At 38.3% G+C, this 18981-nt stretch overlaps 1 protein-coding gene across 2 annotated transcripts in view; it reads left to right on the forward strand.

Annotated features, from left to right (window-relative positions):
• The first annotated feature begins 1101 nt into the window (after window positions 1-1101).
• The window catches only part of entpd5b (ectonucleoside triphosphate diphosphohydrolase 5b), a 40845-nt gene continuing 22965 nt past the window's right edge, over window positions 1102-18981 (forward strand). Inside the window, exons 1-13 of one of the 2 annotated variants that reach the window (XM_088089356.1) lie at window positions 1102-1182; window positions 6907-7139; window positions 8103-8182; window positions 11144-11287; window positions 11786-11861; window positions 12322-12357; window positions 12638-12726; window positions 12819-12901; window positions 14851-14912; window positions 15263-15364; window positions 18013-18156; window positions 18460-18516; window positions 18708-18823. In XM_088089356.1, coding sequence (XP_087945482.1) covers window positions 6914-7139; window positions 8103-8182; window positions 11144-11287; window positions 11786-11861; window positions 12322-12357; window positions 12638-12726; window positions 12819-12901; window positions 14851-14912; window positions 15263-15364; window positions 18013-18156; window positions 18460-18516; window positions 18708-18823 — 1215 coding nt within the window. In that variant the 5' untranslated portion in view covers window positions 1102-1182; window positions 6907-6913. Of the gene's footprint in view, window positions 1183-6906; window positions 7140-8102; window positions 8183-11143; window positions 11288-11785; window positions 11862-12321; window positions 12358-12637; window positions 12727-12818; window positions 12902-14850; window positions 14913-15262; window positions 15365-18012; window positions 18157-18459; window positions 18517-18651; window positions 18824-18981 lie in introns of those variants that run through there. The other variant, XM_042503637.2, reaches the window with a different exon arrangement.

Consider the following 18981-nt stretch of genomic DNA (forward strand, 5'->3'; position numbering starts at 1 on the left):
AAAGAGAAAGAACAATATAAAAGCAAAATGAGCAATATAAATGAAAAAAAACAAGGTGTAGCAGTAAGAAATTTATATCAATTGCACATGGAAGTCCAGTTGGTGTGAGTGGTCTACTGAGAACGGTGCTGGTTGTACAGTCTGACAGCAGCAGGAAGGAAGGACCTGCAGAGCCGCTCCAATGTTTCATTACCTTTAGTTTACTTCTCCCCAAAACTGTTCAACACATACAGGCAATATATCAGTTAGCTGGAGCAAAGACGGTGCAGATGAAGAGAAGCTTATGACTTCAGTTATTCTGGTTTAAAAATACAAACTCTGTATTTATTTGCTGCGTGCTCACACAGTTTTTACTGCCTGTGAAACATGAACATAATGTTCCTGCAGACAGGATCATTGATACAGCAGGCTGCATGTTGTTCTTTGTTGACACATTTTTCTGCACTCAGCACGTTTCACTTTGACATCCATTGTTGAGTCCTGCACAAGCTTTATTCAACATGAAACATGCACACAGTATGTCAGGCAAACGAGAACACAAACAGACGTGAAAGCACAGATATGGCATTTTACACAGAACATAATAAATAATCATAATATCAATACATAAACCAATAAAAAAGAATGGACACAGACAGGAACTATTCCTGACAAAATCAGAGAAATTAATTTCAAAATTTTGCATTAAATCTATCTGTGGTATGTAGATGTTGAAAACTCTTGTTCTTTTTGTGGCCAGGCTGATAAAACTTGTGTAAAATAACAAATTTTGGTCTGATTTAAGTTATTATGTTTATGATAACTGTAACATCACTCATGATTGTACCCTTAAATATATAATGTGTTATTATGATGACACAGGTAACAAATCTTTTATGTATTTTTTTTAAATGGAGAAATTTTTTATCCATAAACATTTTTACCCCTCTTTTTATTTTTTCTTGATTAATTTCAACTTTCCTCTCTTGTGTTTACTAATAACAAAAAACAAATTTGACAATTAAGAAAACTTATTTAGCGAAATCCACTTGATGTGATATGAATTGTTTTTGTTTTCTTGCTTTCTGCACGTGACCTTTTTTTTTTATGCACGAGACTAGTAAACAGACCCGACGGTGACGTCACGGCGGCGGAGCCGGTAGCGCTCACAGACCGACGGACAGCCGGTAGTCGGACATCATGGTGAGCTCTGAGTGTGTTTGGCGTTCAGAAAGTCTCTGTAATAGTCAGCTACAGGTTGTCGGCTGTTTGTTTTGTCGTTTTCAGTCAGTTTTCGTGGTTTCCTGTGAGGATTTTGGCTGTTTTGAGGAGCGCGCTGTGACGTACGGCTGTTTGCTAACTAACGGTTAGCTTTTCGACTAACGTTAACTCCGCCGCTGTTTGTTTCAGTGTTTTCGGTTTGTTTTGGGAGTTTTATCTACAAGTTTGATGCTTTCCGAAGAACATGCTGTAACGTTACCGTGTGATTTCTGGCTAACTGGCTTTTTTTAAAACTAACTTCGCGTAGCATTCAAGCTAGCTAACTTCAACATAACTGACGCTAACTGAATGAATGAGCTGAGAAACGGCGACAACAGAGCAGCTGGGACAAATGTGTATCAACAGCAGAAAGGTTAGACCCTTTTTGGGGTTATCGTCATCATTTTAGTGTCGGAAGGGTTAACCATAACATACGACAAGCGAGCAGTTACGTTAACTCTTTGCATCCTGAGCAAATGGGTTTGATTTCTTGTAAAAACATGAGGAAAAGGTAATGACCAACTTGGAAAAAAGTCCCATAAATTGCATGGGATTAGTAAAAGGTGATGAAGATCCGAAGATTACAAATACATATTTTTTATTTTTAAAAATAAAAATAAAAAATGGGGAGACTTATTAGGAAATTCTCTAAAAACAAACAAAAAATCAGGGAAAAATATACAGGAAACCAAAATCATTATGATTATTTCAAATTATGTTAAAGAGAAAAACTTACTCGTTTTGGGTTTTTTTCAGGTAATTTTCTTTTTTTTTTCTTTTCACTTTTTTCTTATTTCTTGGTTGCTGTTTTTTGCTCATGTTCAGGTAATTTTCTTTCTTTTTCTTTCCTTTTTTTCTCATTTCTTGGTTTCATTTTTTTTGCTTATGATCAGGTATGATCAGGTTTTTCTTTTTCTTTTCCCCTTTTTTCTTATTTCTTGTTTTTGTTTTTGCTAATGTTCAGGTAATTATCTTGTAATTGTTTGCTAATTTTTTCCTATTTTATTGGTCATGTTTGGCCTTCTCCCTATGTTTTACTTTTTCTTTGCTTATTTCAGTTTTTAATTTTTTTTTTAACTATCTTCAGGTAATTTTTCTTGTAATTTTTTGGACTAATTTTTTCCTATTTTTTGGCCATGTTTTGCGTTCTCCCCATGTTTTATTTATTTATTTATTTATTTGCTTATTTCAGTTTTTTGGGGTTTTTGCCTTTGTTCAGGTAATTTTTTTGTATTTTTTTACTAAGTTTTTGCTATTTTTTGGCCCATGCGTTGCCTTCTGCCCAGGTTTGTGAAAAAAAATGTAAAGGTGTCAAAGGGTTAATGCTCTCGCCCCCTTTGTTATTGAAAAGGCTGGCTTATCCATTCAAAAATATGGGAAGAAGGCAGCGAGCAACAAAAGAAGAAATTATCCCCAGCTCAGCAAGAAGTTAGTAAAAAGTACAAGAATCTTTCCTGAAAATTCATGAAAAAACAAAGAAGAAAAAAAAGTCGCTATATTTTTTTTAAAGAAAATGATCTGGATAAAGGTGCTTTAAAAATATAATAATTCTATAACATAATTTTAAATATGTTATTAAAATTCTAAATACAGTTTTTCCCTGAATATATTTTTCCCCCTAGCTTTTGAAAAATTAGCTTCTGAATCTACAAATTTCTTGCATTTTTTTCTTGTAACATTTTTTGTTGCTCATTGCCATTTTTCCTTGTTTTTGAAAGAAATCGCACCAATTTGCTGAGGGTTCAAAGGTTTCAGTGCTTGCAAAAGGCATCTGAAAGAAGCACAAGAGAAGTGATGTTTCAATCGCAGTTTTGTGAAATATGGCTTTTTCTGATCCCCTGACTTACCACCTGATGCCAGCGTAATTTTTTTTGCTTTAGTTTTTTTTTTTTTTTTTAAATAACGTGTTTCTATTAGGTGTATTTTATATTTGCAACTTCAATTTGTGCAGTTTTAGGGTTAATGAAAACCTGCCTAATTTCTGGCTATATTAAATGGTAAATTAAAAGTAGATTTTTTTTTTTAAAGCAAACATGCCTATTAAACCCACTTGTGTGTTTTGGGGTATTTATGATATACATAAACTGTATGCCCCTCCCCAAAGCCAAATCCAAAAACATAACTCCCTCCTCAGTGCACCATGGAGAGTTTGCATTTTTGTTGTATGCTTGTTCATTTAATAATAAATAAAGTTCTTATTGGTGCCTCCCACACTTTGCAGCCCCTCTCATAAACACCGAACAGTCTGTCTCTGTGTTGGATTCACATCCAGACAGACTTCACCGGCAGATAAAACGTCCCTCTGCTGTTCGTAGTTTCAGTGAGTCACCGACAGTGGATTATTAACTTTATAGACTCTGCTGCACTAGATTTTCTGGTTCATTTCTGTCAATGCTTCTGCAAAAGTACATTTATTTTAGATATAAAATTCAGTATCAAGACTCGAGCACAGACACATCCAGCATAGAAGCATCCTGAACTACCCCGAAGCACCAGAATAATGGTTTAAAAACAGACGCTTGATAAAGCATTCACTCGAGAAAAAGACATCTACAGCATTATTCTGACATTATTATCTCTGAATTACGCTATTATTTTTATGTAAAAATGATCTTTTTCTTAAGTAACTTGATTATCTCAGAAGTATAACATTGAATGGAAAAAATAATCTGTTTTTCACCAATAACGAGTATTATCTCAGATTTATGAGAGCTTTTTTTGAAAAAATAACTCCTTTTAAAAGTGATGAGGGTATTATCTAAAAAATATGAACTTTTTCATGGAAAAAAATCTACTTTTTTGAAGCAATGAGTTTATTGAGTCGACACTATAAGAACATTGGAAAATAATGGAAAATCTGTTTTTCTGAAGTAAAGACAATTTTATCTTGGCATCATGAGAAAACTTTATGGAAAAATAATTTTTAAGTGAGATTATTATCTAAGAATTATGCGAGAAAAAAAAATCTTGGAATAAAACCCTGCTTTTCTTTTTTTAATATATCCATAAACCTGTTTTTTTTTTTCATTTTTCAGAACAACAAACCTTTTTTTCTGAAATGAATGCATTAGCTTCTGTCGAAACTACAAGCAAACGTCACTGGTAATCTTTTAAAAGATCTTGCATGTGTGGCTTATTTATGAACAGGGTTTATCACAAAAATCAACTCTCTTACAGATGGAGTCTAGTTTCCATTATAAATTCTTCTCATATTGTTTTCTTGGTTTGGAAATGTTGATGTAGTCGGATTAAGCATGCAGCAGGGAGAACGTTGTTTGGGACACGTTCTGCAATGTGACTTTGAGAGTGCAGTGTGACTGCTGCCTTTATTCAGCAGCGGGACTTGAGCTATTTAAGAGCTACAAGAAAGTTTTATACAAATGTTGCAAAAACTCAACAGGATTATAAGGTGATGTGAGTGAATCATGCGCGGCTTTCTCCTTTGTTCTCCGAGGATGACACACTTCCTTCTTTTGCTCTGCCTCAGAGCGTCCTGCCCACTGTGGAGCCACAGATTTACTTTACATTAATACAAGTCACCGGAGACCGCAGTAAACCCACAGTCGCTTAAGCACACATTTACACACCGCCAGACTGGTGAATACTTTTTATAAATATGTGCTCTTCTCACATACTGAGAGGTAAAGCATGTGATGCCCCATGATGAGTTCACTGGCAGTTTTTTTTAACACATAACTGGATCTGTACACTGAGGCCTGCTGGAGTTTGATGTTTAGTATTTGCATCTTTTTCGTGCAGAGAGCAGCTTTAAATGAGCAAACATGCAGGCCGCAAATGAAAATGATCTTATGCGTCTTTTTTAACGTCGCACAGAGGAGCTCACACCCTTTGCAGAAGGCAAATAAAACCTTTTTTTGGCTATTAAAGTTAACAAAAACAAAAATAAAAGCTAAATCTAAGTGTTAAACTTGTTAAATAAAAAATAAACTAAAATGTTATTGTGCACTTACAAATTAAAAATAAACAGGAAATGTCTGTTGGTGTTCTTTGATTTGGTTAAATTTGTATCAGCGTTAGGAGGCGTTAGTATGTGTATTTTTTCTAAACTGGTGTGTTGACATGAAAGTGAGTCCGGTGCCTTCACAAAGTGTTGTTTGCATCGCACAAATATAAATCTGAACTTCTTAAATCTCCTTTATAAATACTGCCAAAATAAGAAAAATACAAATAAAATAACACTAATACTGTAACAAAAACTAACGAAAAGTGCAAAACTATAATAACTGATTTGAAGTCGTTTCTCTTCTTTACAGATACCATTTAGCTTCTGAAACATTTCAGCAACAAACGAATGATAACAGAATAAGAGGACACAGCCGGGGGGGTCTGGTTGTTATTCCTATGGCATGTCCAGTGTCTAATTGCAGCATTTCTATTAATTTTTGTGACTCGTTTCACACAAAAGCACAAGATAAATGGCGAAGAAATCAAACTTATATTGGAATTCACAGGCAGTAGAAGTTCTCACACAAAAAATGTCTTCAGTCTCTTGAATTTTTTTGTAAGCAGACTGACGGTGTCTCAACAGGACTTTCCTAAAGAGCTGCCTGATTGAGGCTATAAAGAAATTCCTCAAATTAGATATCTGAGTTTTGTAGAGAGCTGTGGAGACGCGATGCTTGAGTCGCTGTGTATTGATTGAAGATCAAGATCAAAAGGTTTAAGTCGTCAAATGTTAACTTTGGTATTTTTCAACCCGGACCCTGTTTTCCCATGTTTTTGTGTCTGAATGACACAAAAACATGGGAAACACTAATGGAAACACACTAATGGCAACAACATTTTTTTGGGCTGCATTTCCTGTACGAAAGGTGTTGTGCAAATAAAGTTTATAATCATTATTATTATTATTATTATTATTATTATTATTATTATTATTATTATTATTATTATTATTATTATTATTATTTGACATTGTTCCAGCACTGAATGAGAGGGCTGCAGCCGGCAGCTGTGAAACAGGCTGCAGTGTAACCGCTCGGGGTGTTTTCGCACCATCAGCTTACAACTTAACACTGATGTTGCATTAATGACACAGATCAGAATAGAGGAACCAACAACACCCCTATACATTAACCACATTTAAACAAACGACAAATAAACAAGCTTTTCTTTTAGGGGAATAAATGAGAATTACTTTTCCAGGCGCTCCACTCTAGAAAGTTTAAAAAAAAACATAAATTGTCAGCATTTGAAGTCGATAATTTAACTTTTTAAACTTTTCAAACTCCAGTTTTTGTAAGTTCATGTTTGTTTTCCCTCAGTATTGGTTATTGTTAAATTCGTCTTTAATTTCATTCTGAGAGGAACTTTTAAAAAAAAAAGTCTTCAAAAGTTTTAAATCTAACTTGCCTTAAGCTGCAGGAGCTGAGTCTGAGTCCAGGAGTCGACTCAGCAGGTATGGAGAGGCTGATTTTTGGGTATGTCTCTGTGGTTGCGTAGAAGTCTTGCAGGGTGTGGTCTAATGTAAATAACTATTGCTTCTTACTCCTCTGTTGTTTGTCACGCTGTAATTTCAACATCCTCCATTACTAGTCAGCAGCAGTTTGAGCAGCTTTTTTCAGGCAGTCCAGAAACATTTAACAGAATAACGTCTTTACGGTGTTTTAACAAAAACACCTGTAATTTTCCTCTTTGGTCCTCCAGAGTGAAGATGAAGCTCACCGGGACACTTCCACTCCTGGTCCTGCTGGCTGTCGCAGGTCTGAGCCGAGCCCAGGTCCAGGCCTCTCCGTTGGATTTGACCAACAGCATCGGGAGCATCATTCCCAGCCTGAGCCGACCGGCGAACCACAGCCGCATCTTCTATGCCGTCATGTTTGATGCTGGGAGCACTGGGACACGCATCCATGTCTACACCTTCATCCACAGTGACTCAGGTAATACTGGACCCGCTTCTCTCCGCGCTCTCAAACATGTTCTCGTTAGGGGTCGACAGACGGCTTTTCAGGGCCGATGCCGATGATTAGTAGTTAATGAGATCGATTACCGATATTTGGAACCGATATGAATTTACAGTAGTTTAGTTCAAACTTTGTTTGAATGTCGTGTTTATTCAAAATGTCAAATCAAAACTGAAATGTTCAACATCATACACAGCAAGTTACTTTTAACTTTTAAGTTTTGTTTTTTTTAATAAAATCAAGTGAAAATTTAAATTAAACAAAAAATGAATAAATAAAAAACAGACCCCAAAAATAAAAGTGTCTCCCATGCTGAAACTTTCTTTGCACTTTTTAATTAATTAATTTTACGGGTGATCATTGAAATAAAACGCTGATGCTGATAATATGAAGCAGACATAGGATGCAGCAGGATTTAGGATCACTTTAGATTTAATTTCTGCTTAAACTATATTTAAGAAAAATGACAATAAAATTTCCTCGTAACTCGTTTAATCGGCAAAATGCCAAATATCTGCCCAAATGATCAGCCAGGCCGATAATCTGTCGACCCCAGGTATCATGTCAGCATCACTGCGTGGAGGCATGTTGAATCAGATCTGTGTTGATTGCAGCGACTGCTTCATGAAATGTGTTTTCATTGTCTGCGATCAATGATTTACAAAGCAAACAGCAGAGTAACAAACTGATTATGAGGCTTTTATTCCTCCGCTCAGCTTCCAGCTCTGTAAACCTGTGAATTTCCACCTCGGGGGACAGAGGTTATACTCGACTTCATTTACTTTTGAAGAAATAATCCTATTTTGTCAGATTCAAGTCAACGTGCCTCGTCTTGAGAGAGGGGATCTATTCTGCATATGTATGCTAAGCAGATTTAGGCCTCTTAATGCTTTTAATAGCTGCTGTATATTTGATGTGGGCGGATCTTGTATCTTTCAGAGGAGCTGCCTGTTTTGGACAATGAGATGTTCCATTCCTTAAAGCCGGGTCTGTCAGCATATGCTGACTCCCCTGAAATGGTGAGTTCATTGTCAAATCTAATCAATTATATTGAGCCGGAGGAAAAGGTCCTCTGGCTCTACATTGTATTCAGAAACGCTGCCAGTAGCCTCCCTCTGCAGGGAATCACATTGCTAATGAAAGTAAGTAGGAAGTGAGAAAACCAAAGTGAATATTCAAGCAGCCTGATATGTAACACTGCAAGTGTTTTCTCAACTCCAGCAAGTCACCCTGTTGTGCAAAGACAGCTCTGAGCAGGGCTGTTTTGTAGTAAAGCTGGACGACATGCAGAAAATCAAATATCAGGATATTTTGACCAGATATCTCCATCAATATGCCAGGCGGCTGCAGATGTGAATTAGCTTTGGCTATAATCTGGTACGATGCATCAAATGGCATCATTTATGTTTTAAACTAGACATGGTCTCTTTTAAAAATAAAAAATAAATCAATAAATTTTGCCTGTGACTATTGGTGCTTTCACAAAATATTTGCACAGTGACATTTTTGATAATCACCAGGAATGTGGATATAATTAAAGACATATTCGCTTGGGACTCGTATTATGTTGGGACCTCTGGTGATATGTAATAATTTCGGAGGATGTCTGTGATTTTAATCCCCTGCAATGGTCCATGTCCGTACTTTGTAAAGTAAAAATTTCAGGGCAAATTACCCAACATATTTCAGCAAACACAGAGGTCATGGGATCGGCATCTCTGATTTTCTGAGGGAATAATGTCAGTGAATTTGAGTGAAATTAGACATTACAAATGTGTTGCATGAAACACAGATGTATTTTTTAAATTACATGAGGTCCCCAACCAATACTTGTCCCATGGGAACAGAGTTTAAGTGGGTAAGAGCAAAGAAAACAGCCAGAACATTCTGGTAATTTCCAAATATTATAGAGATGGGAACCAAGAACCACATCCAAATTGTCTGATCGATCTAACTTGTGTTCCTCCGAGCTAATCAGTTCTTTTATCGATATAGGCATGTTTTTTCTGACAGTTGCGCATTGCAAAACTATGATGTCAATCTCATGCGTCTATGCTGAATGCAAAAAGGAGTCATTGAGGGGAAACGGTCCAAAGCGTGGCTTCAGTGCTGCTTGTAAAGTGTCGAAAATAATCATTAAATAAACAGCAGCAATATGCTAAAACACGAGCTGAAAATGCAGCGATGCTTTGTGTTTGCCGCGGCTTCCTCATCGGGCAGCACGGTTTCTCCTGACGGTAAATATCCTGTTAAAATAGCATTAATGGCACACAGGCAGGCTTAGCAGGTTTTTCCAGATTAAGATAAATGCTGTGCAAATATGTTTTGAATATTAAATATTGTTTTATCTTCAGTGTGCTCAGACTCAAAAGTCTTCTTTGCACTGGACTAGTTTTACCTTGGGACCTCTGGTAATTTGTAATTATTACGAAGGTCGTGACCTTGATCCCCTGGAAAATCTGCCGTGTATGTTATTTGTCAGGTAAAAAGTTCCACAGTGAATTACCTGTTATATTTCGCCAAACACAGAGGTAGTGTGACGATATTAGTCACATGCAAATTGGCATCTCGGTGTTTTTGTGTCGGAATCAGTTTAGTTTGTTTCACATTAAAAAGAAAAAAAGGGGTTAACTATACATCTCCATCTGCCATCATATCCACAGGATAACGGCAGTAAATTTACGTAAAATGCAGACTTTGCTCACCCTGTGTGAATGTGCCACACAAAACACAGACGTGGGGTTTATTTCTGAATCACAGGAAGTCTTCAGTCCCGTTTGAATGCGACTAAAGCAAATCAATCAGCTGCGTTGATGTTGGAAACTTGTGTACGCCTGCTTTTTATCCGGCAAGCTAACTGACACAAAGTGGTCGCTTTAACTGCCAATGGTAATATTTGCTCGTCTGGGTGTTAATATTGTGTTTTGTATTTGTTTGTACATAAAAAAGAGGACAGCTGTTTATATTGTAATGGGTCGTATGTAAAACTGCGATAGTTGTTTTGTATTGGGTTACATATACAGGTGTGTACTTCTCCCTACTCCTTTTCCAACATATTATATATTAAAACATATTTAGGTTTTAGTGACTTGAGTGTAAGTTAACTGAGATTGATGTATAGATTTTTTATAGGCCTTTTTTTGTCTTGTTTTTGTTCATTGCTCTCGGCCACAAGACTTTTCTTGCTTTTATTTGTGTGTTTTGTTTTTGCATTTTCAAAATAACGATTAAAGATCTAAGACAATATCTAGTCTCATATCACAGTATATAAAAATCTGTTTATTTATTTTTATTTTAGAAGATTATTTTTGGCATTATAGCCTTTATTAGATAGGATAGATCAATAGTGTGAAAGGGGAAGAAAGACAGAGAGAGAGATATGACATGCAGCAAAGGGCCTCAAGCGGGGTTTGAACCTGAGGCCACTGAGGCGAGGACACCTCCTTTATTCCTGATGCACCTGCTTTATCCACTCAGCCACAGACGCTCCTCATATCATGTCATCGACATAAAATCACTACATTGCCCAGCCCTTTTTTGTAGTGGTCGTTGTAGTTTTCCTTTTAAAAATATAGATACATTTTTATTTGTTTTAATCCTCAAAACACAACATTACAAACATAAACATTTTTTAAAAAACACATAAAAACAAACAGTGTTGAAAATCAATATAAATTTTCCACTTTTTCACTTCCTTCTCTCACAGACTCAAAGCGTCAAAGCACTTCTGTCAAAATAGTCATCAGCAATGTATCCTGTGCGAAGGCTCTTATTGATATAGCAGTCAGGGTTACATCAACATATTGCAAAAAGGGTTGCCATGTCTTATGAAAACTGTTTTAAAATGTGTTATGGATGTTAGAAAGTCCAGGGGCCTTAACAGATGTCCAGCAGATAACATGTTCTTCTCACACAGAGTCAGGATGTTAAAATGTTTTTTTCTTATGTGGCCTGATAATAAATTGTGTTTTTTGTGAAAGGCTGGCCACACAGTGCGGATGCTGTTGAAGGTGGCCAAAAAGACGGTGCCTCGTCTGGAGTGGAAGAGGACTCCGCTGGTCCTCAGAGCCACAGCTGGACTCCGGCTGCTGGCCGCAGACAAAGCTCAGGCTCTTTTGGAGCAGGTAAAAGAGCGCAGCAGTACTGAGACATGACACGTTGCTGAGATCTCTGTAGAGCGGAGCGCAGTGCTTTTTCACAGGGGAGTTGTTCGGCTCTACATTGTCTGACACTTCCAGGGAAAGTGCAGCGTCTCATCCAGCGAAGACAGAAGGAGAGAGAACATTTTCAGTGTTATGGCAGGTGGTACACAGACGAGAGGGAGAGTACTGTTATCAGAGTGGTGTGAGCTTACTGAGGACGGCTCTTGTGGAGGGGATAAGATAGTAATGGATGGCCCTGGGGCACCTTGGAAGATAAATGATACTTTATTAATCCCCCTGAGGGAATTAATTAATCCCTTCAAGCGGAGGGCACCTCTGGATGAGCTACCATTACAGTAGATAACATTAAGGCCATTTCTCTGCTGCTCTCCGTGGCGCCCTCGTGCTCTCACTTTTTCTCTCACTCATCCTGCCTCTCCTCCTCCTCCTCCTCCTCCTCCTCCTCCTCCTCCTCCTCAGGTTCAACATGTGTTTGATGAATCTCCTTTTCTGGTCCCAGACAACAGCGTCAGCATAATGAATGGCACAAACGAAGGTAACGTCTGCCCTCGAAAGCACCACATTCGTCAGTCATCGCAGCCACTCATGTTCCTCCTGCAGCTCGGTGGCACCGCTGATCCTTCCTCCCTGCTTTATGTCTGCAATTTCTATGAGGAATCTTTGTTTACTGCAAACGTTTAATTAAGTTGCAGCAGATTATTGCTGTCTTTTATGATGACACTTAAGAAAACGAAATCGCTCTTCCACCACAAAGTTGTTGTGACCCTAAACGTCTGTAATTATGTGGTGAAATAATGTTATTGTCTGTTGTGCCACGGTGTACTTGATTTGTCAGCATTTCAACCTTGTGTTTCAGAATTATAGCTCTCACTCACATGTTTGCACATGTTTGTTGTGCAGTAAGCATTGTCATTTCTGTGAACATTTGTCGTCAGCTTTTCTAAAATTGCCGCCTGAAGTGTCTGTTTCTTGGTTTGCGGATCTCTTTACTCTAGGAATCCTGGCTTGGATATCTGTAAACTATCTGACAGGTGAGTACTGTAAACTCACATCCAAATATAATTTAGTGTCTGATATTGTTGTTGTGTCTTATTATAGATCCTGCATCACAAATACAGGCTGAATGCATACAGCTATGTTTGCATTGCCTCAGGGGGATAGCTCTGATCTTTATCAGGCTCCGTGTTGGGATTTTATACTTCTGCGTTGCACATTCTGTGTCAAATAGGCCTTTTGAAGATAGCATCTAAGGTGTAACTGATTAGCTCTTCTCTGTTGTGGCTGCTGGATTAAAGTAGGAAATGTTTTCAGGTCACCTGAAAGCTCAATCCAAGAAGACCGTGGGGATCTTAGATCTGGGTGGAGGGTCCACGCAGATCACTTTCCTACCAAAAACGAGGGTGAGTTGTTTGTTTGCACATGTCGAGATTTCTGTACAAATTCAACTCTTTAGTGTTTATTAACCCACTACGTCCTTCATATTCCCCTGCAGGAAACCATCGAAAGTGTTCCCGTCGCTGATTACATTGCCAGATTTGACATCTCCAACCAAACATTTGAATTGTACACTTACAGGTAACAAATTTGATCATTAATGCACATTTTGTAAAGCATCAAGGCTGCACCAGATAGTTGAAAATTTGAAGCTCATTCATAAGATTGACATTCAAATTGTATTTCAACATTTGAATGCTGCTCAGCTTTTTTTTCCTTTTCTTTTATTTGCAATTTAATTCCAGAGGTGGCTGCATAAGATCGTTTCTAACTTATGATCCAAGAATTTCCAAAGCATATTTTTTTAAAAGTGAAAATGTATTAAAGAAAAGAAAGATGTAATCATTTGCAAAACTGACATGTTTTTACCTAATGAAACTTTCTGCTGCATATTATTTGTTGGAGTTGAGCCTTTGAAAAACATTTTAACTGGGGTCATGAAACTGCTCGCTCCGTCCGTCGCTGCACACAAAGGTTGGCCCTCACCGCTGTTAACCGGGCGGACCAGCAGCAATCTTACAGCATCATAAATTCCATTTATGCAAACACAAAAACAAAAAAATGTATTACGATTTTAAAACAACTACAGTTAGATGAGTTATATTCATCAAAAAAGTTGATTTGGTTAAAAAAGCCTGATTTATGGTAGGCACTTGACACCTAATGAGTGCTGCTTGACAGAAATGACGTTATTTTGATAGAAAATTGTGTGACTGAACACTTTTGTTCTTTGTTTTTGTATGTTGTTGGTTTACTCTGTGTAAAGGGTCCTTGGGTCTCTTGAAAGGCTCTAGATAAATCTCGTCCATGTCCCACATTCGTTTAACCAAAACATGTTCAGTCCGTAGCTTTGGCTGCACAGATCACCTTTTCATGCACATGTTTTTGTCTTCTCAGTAGAAATAAGTCGTAAATCACTTCCTCTTCAGGGAACTCAATTATTTAATTAAAATCCCTTTGTTTTCTAAATGCAAAAGGATACAAAGTGGCCCAAATACAGATATAAAACAAACAGCTGTCCGAAGGATATTTATATCATTCGGTAAGATAAAACGTAACTAGACAAGCCGGCAGGAGGATCACATCTGGTTACCGTGGATAGACTAACCTTTTGCCGAAGCATGAACTGAAAATTTTGCAGAGCTCCTCCCTCTAACCATTTTTAAATCAAAACTAAAAATCATTTTTTAAACTGCCTTCCCCACCCAGTAATGACAACTTATTATAAACTTGATTTTAAATCATTTAATATTTTTATCTTTGCACTGCTCGTCTGCACTTTTGCTATTTTTGATGGTGATTTTTATTTTAATTAAAAAAAAAAAAATTTGGTATTTATTGCAACATTTTATATCTTACCTCTATACTCTTTTATTGTAAATCTGTATGCTTTATTATGTTTTATATTTTATCACTCTGTACAGCACTGTGAATTGCCCTGTTGTATGAAATGTGCTGTACAAATAAAGCTGCCTTGTCTAATTTCTGTCAAGGTACAGTCATCAAAAGAGTAGAGCGCCCTACTACAAATCAGGGCTAATTTATTTAATCTGGTGAATCCCATTATTCAAATTGAGAATTCTGTTAGAGGCTTTTTACCATTTGTTTTATGGTGATGACGTCGTAAATCATGAGGACAGATAATTTAAGTTTATTTCGAAATCCTCAATAGAAGCTTAAAATGTAAATAAATCATTCAGTAAAGCCCTAATAATCCTACATTTGAATTATATCCGATCAAATCAATCCCCTGTTTAATCTATATTCAGGGCAATTTCCATATATTTTTAAATTGGCCTCCATTATTGACTAACTATGTTACAATTGCTGCTGACTTTGTTGTAACTTTGCAACTTCACTCGTATCTGTTTTTAATTAGGAAAACTTTTAAAATCCATTTAGTCATTAGGACGTGAATAATAGGCAGACACCATTTGTTTGGCCTATTTTCAGAATGACTTGCTTGTTACATGCACAGTCTGTTCCCGGCTGCTTTTGTAACCATTTAACAATGCTTTGATTTGACGCAGTTACCTCGGACACGGACTGATGGCAGCGCGGCTGGCCGCACTGGGCGCTCTGGGTGCAGAAGGTACGGTGCTCTGTTAGGATCGGCTGTGGGTCAGTGTTGTTTATTATGAGCGTGTCTCTGAAGGGTGCTGAGACACAATAGTGAGTCAGTTGTCAAAGTGCTCTCTCGGGTGTTGTTTCCTTCCTGCCTGTTCCTCCAAATACTGAGTAAAAGGAGGGATGTTTTTTGGGGGGGATGTTCTTTCAAATCTTCCTCTCTAATAAAGAATTCAAGCGAGACCCTGAGATGAATCACCGATGGGCTTCAGAGGAAACGTGTTAGCGGCTGAGTCAGTCTCAGACCGCGGTGACCAGGTGTGAAGCCGTTGAGCCAGTTGGAAGATTAAACGAGTCACTTCTGTGCTCTAACAGGGTTGGAGTGGCGGGTTTTTAAAAGTTCCTGCCTGCCAAAGAAGTTCAGGGATGACTGGAGATTTGGAGGGCTGACCTATCATGTGAGCGGGGACCCAGATGGTAAGATCATGTTTACTTAAAGGGATGGTTCAGGTCTTTTGAAGTGGGGTCGCATGAGGTGCTTATCCACAGGCAGTGTGTTAGCTGCAGCACACCGCAGAGGCAGGCACGGACACAGAGGATAAACAATGTACTGCTGTGGATTTGTGCAGCAGGAAGACGTTTTTGCCACCTAAAACAATCTGTATCGGTTTAAGTGCATGCAGTTTTTTGGAAGATTTTCACAGCTTTGTCCTGCCATCAGACAGGATTTCTTTAAAGATTTTTTTAAAGGTTTTTATTGCCTTTAATGAACAGAAAAGTTGCGTGAAAGAGAGACAACATGTAGCAAAGGGTCAAGGCCGGAATCAAACCTGTGGCCACTGTGGCAAGATACAACCTCTGTATATGTATATGGGGCAACGCTCTATCCACTGAGCCACCAGGCGCCCCTCAGACAGGACTCCTTTCTTTTTTTTTTAAGATTATTTTTGGGGGCTTTTATTGCCTTTAATTGACAGGACAGTGAGAGTGTGAAGGGGGAGACATGCAGTGAAGGGCTGGGGCTGGATTTGAACCCACGGCTGCTGCAGTGAGGACACAGCCTCTGTACATGGGGTGCTCCTCTATCCACTGAGCCATCAGGTGCCCCATCAAACATGATTTCTGACCGGGAACCAAAGCTGTCATATCGCTCTCTTCAAAGCCAGACTCCATTGAGAAAAACAGTAATTTAACGTAACTGAACACAGGAGCTGCGGATCTACCGCTGCCTCCATCAGTTAGTTTGTGATACTGTGTGACTTTGGCATTTTATAAGGTTAGTTCAAATTCACCAAAGTCACACAAAAACCCAAACTAACGGATGACCAGCAGCTTCTGTGTCAGCAAGCTAAAATGAACATTTCTGTCAATGGAGTCTGGTGGTTTTGGTGAAAGCATAGATGGAAGCTGCTAATTGACCTCCTGTCCAAAAGTGCTGTTTGATAGCAAGCTAAAGCAGTGGAAAATATTCTGAATACAGCCGCGTACACTTTTTTTTAGGCGGGCCTTTTTTGGCAGCTAAAATATGTTTTGTTGCTGACCCGTCCGTAGCAGTAAAACGCTTAGCTTCTGTGGCAGTGCTGCAGTCTGCTTCTCTAAACCGGGGGACTGACATTTAATGTATATAATACACTGATTATGGAGTACCACATAAACCCCACTTTAAAGATCTGAACTATCATTTAAAGTATAATCTGTCTGTTGAGTAGACTAAAATGAAAGCTACTGAATGTGGGAATTAACATTTTTCAACATACCTTTGAATTTCATTGTGATGGGTTTTAAGGAATAATTCACCCCCAAATCAAGACATGAAGAAAACGTTGTTGTCTCAACAGAGGACAGAGAATCCAAAAATGGAGAAAAGTGTTGTTGTATTGGAGTAAAATGTGTCCATGTTGAACAACAGTACAACTTTCAAAACATCAGTTTACAAACTCTCAGGTAACTCGATGCAGCATAATACGAGCCTCATTTATCCAGGTGAATGTGTGGTACTTTTAAAACTCACACATTTTTGCTAAAACCTTATTATTTACAACTCTTTCACATAAACAGTCTAACAGTCGAGGGGCGTGCCTGGGCAGCGATCAAACGAATGCACTTGCCCATGCACGCTGCTTGTCTGCAGAACTAATTCGGCAGCTTTCAACCAGCAGCTCAAGTTTTCAGTGAGGTAAAACTGCTGTTTTTTTTAGTGGAGTCTGGCTTCGAAGAGAGCATTGATGAGTTCAATTTAAAAGATTATAGTGAAAATGCATGTGTTTGGGAAGCACTGAGACTTGGATTAAACTGCACAACTTTGGTAAATCCAAATTAAACTCTCACAAATCTGAGAGTATGTAAACAGATGCATTAATTTCAGTTTTTTTATTGAAACAAGCAGGTGGTACAGAGAGCAAAAAGAAAACAGACAATATTTTCAACGGCCTCCAGTGAGAGTAAAATCTATCAGAAGAGCTATGAGAAACTTTTATTTTTTTCCGATTTCAAGAGTGACAGGATATTGTGCAACCAAACTTTAAATGAGAGAGCCGTGAATTCCACAAAAGAGGATTTTTCTTCCGGCTATTAGGGAGGCAAAGGCGATGACATTAGTTTTAATGGCTGTTGTAGTAACTTAAGTTGGGGCTCTATTGAAGACAACTGTATGAGGAGACGGATGGACTTTCAACTCCGAAATGTCAGAAAGCATAACGAAAAATGTTTGCCAGAGCCTGGACAATTTTTGAACTTGACCAAAACGTGTGTCAGGTCGCATTGGACCTGGGAACGTAAACTGATGCTTTGAAAAATGTTTGTTTTTGGATTCTTCGTTTGACATAGAGAGAAACAAGAAAAACCTTTCTTAACAAATTCAGCGTTACACAGGTTAAGTAACTGATACACAAACGATCATTTCTGGTTGAAGTATTCCTTCAGATGTAGGATTGTCAGACATAAACATCCAAAGTTAGAGTATTTGACCGATTTGAGCAGCTGAACATTTTGTTACAGCGACCAAACATCTGCGGTTATGTTTCCGAAGCCCATTGAAGTGATCATTGTTAAATTACGCTACATTTCAAAATGTTGTTCCAGCCTGAGATGCATAATTTACACTTCTGTCTCTGTTTCGTCTTCAGGTTATACAGGATACAAGCTTTGTTATCAGGAGGTACTTAAGGTGGTGAAGGGGATTATTCATCAGCCGAACGAGCTCCAAGACAACAATGTATTCTATGCGTTCTCCTATTACTTTGACAGAGCTGTGGATGCAGGCCTTATCGGTTAGTACACACACCGTCTGTACGCGCCTTACAGAATTATACAGAGCCAGCAGGATGTTATTACCCATTTCAGTGCGAGACAGAGGCAGGAAAATGTGAGTCATCTGCAGCCGTCTCAGTGGATTTGACGAGCTATAGGTGTGTAGTTATTACAGAAATTGCTATCCTCTGCCAGTACAAGCTGAAAGGGCACAAGCTCTGTCATTAGTACTGTAGAACTGCACATTTAGATTTATTCTCTTAATGAATGTTATAGCATTTAAGATATGTAGAGGATGACCCCAGTCTTACTCCCTGTTGCAGATGGAGTCCAAGGAGGGATGCTGGAGGTCAGAGACTTCAAGAAGAGAGCTAAAGAGGGTGAGTTAGGCAGAGGAATGCATCCTTACTATGACAGATCTGCAGCATCCTGTACATGAGACACGGTGTGCATGTCAGTAGTCTGGACTCGTGTCCTCGCTGCTCTCTGAAATCCTGCCCTCATCCTCTCAGCAGAATACAGATGACTGATTACTCGACCTAACAGCAGTGATTCCCTTTTGTCCGCTCAGTGTGCAATCAGATGACCAAGCACCCTCCCGTCAGTTCGTTCCTGTGTATGGACATGACCTACATCACCTGTCTGCTCAAGGATGGGTTTGGCTTTAAGGAGAGCACCGTGCTGCAGGTGAGCATCAGCAGTTTTTGTTGTGTTTCTTTGAACAGGCATCAAATTCATTAATCTGAAAATAAGGCCTCTGTTGGTATTAAAATGTCTTAAATCAATCTGTCAAAAGTCTCAAAAGATATGGGAAGAAGGATGTTATGAGTGACTTTTTTTCAAAG

The sequence above is a fragment of the Plectropomus leopardus genome, chromosome 16 (genome assembly GCF_026936395.1).
Source record: "Plectropomus leopardus strain MGB_pleo_1.0 chromosome 16, ASM2693639v1, whole genome shotgun sequence".
NCBI classification, from domain to species: Eukaryota; Metazoa; Chordata; class Actinopteri; order Perciformes; family Serranidae; genus Plectropomus; species Plectropomus leopardus.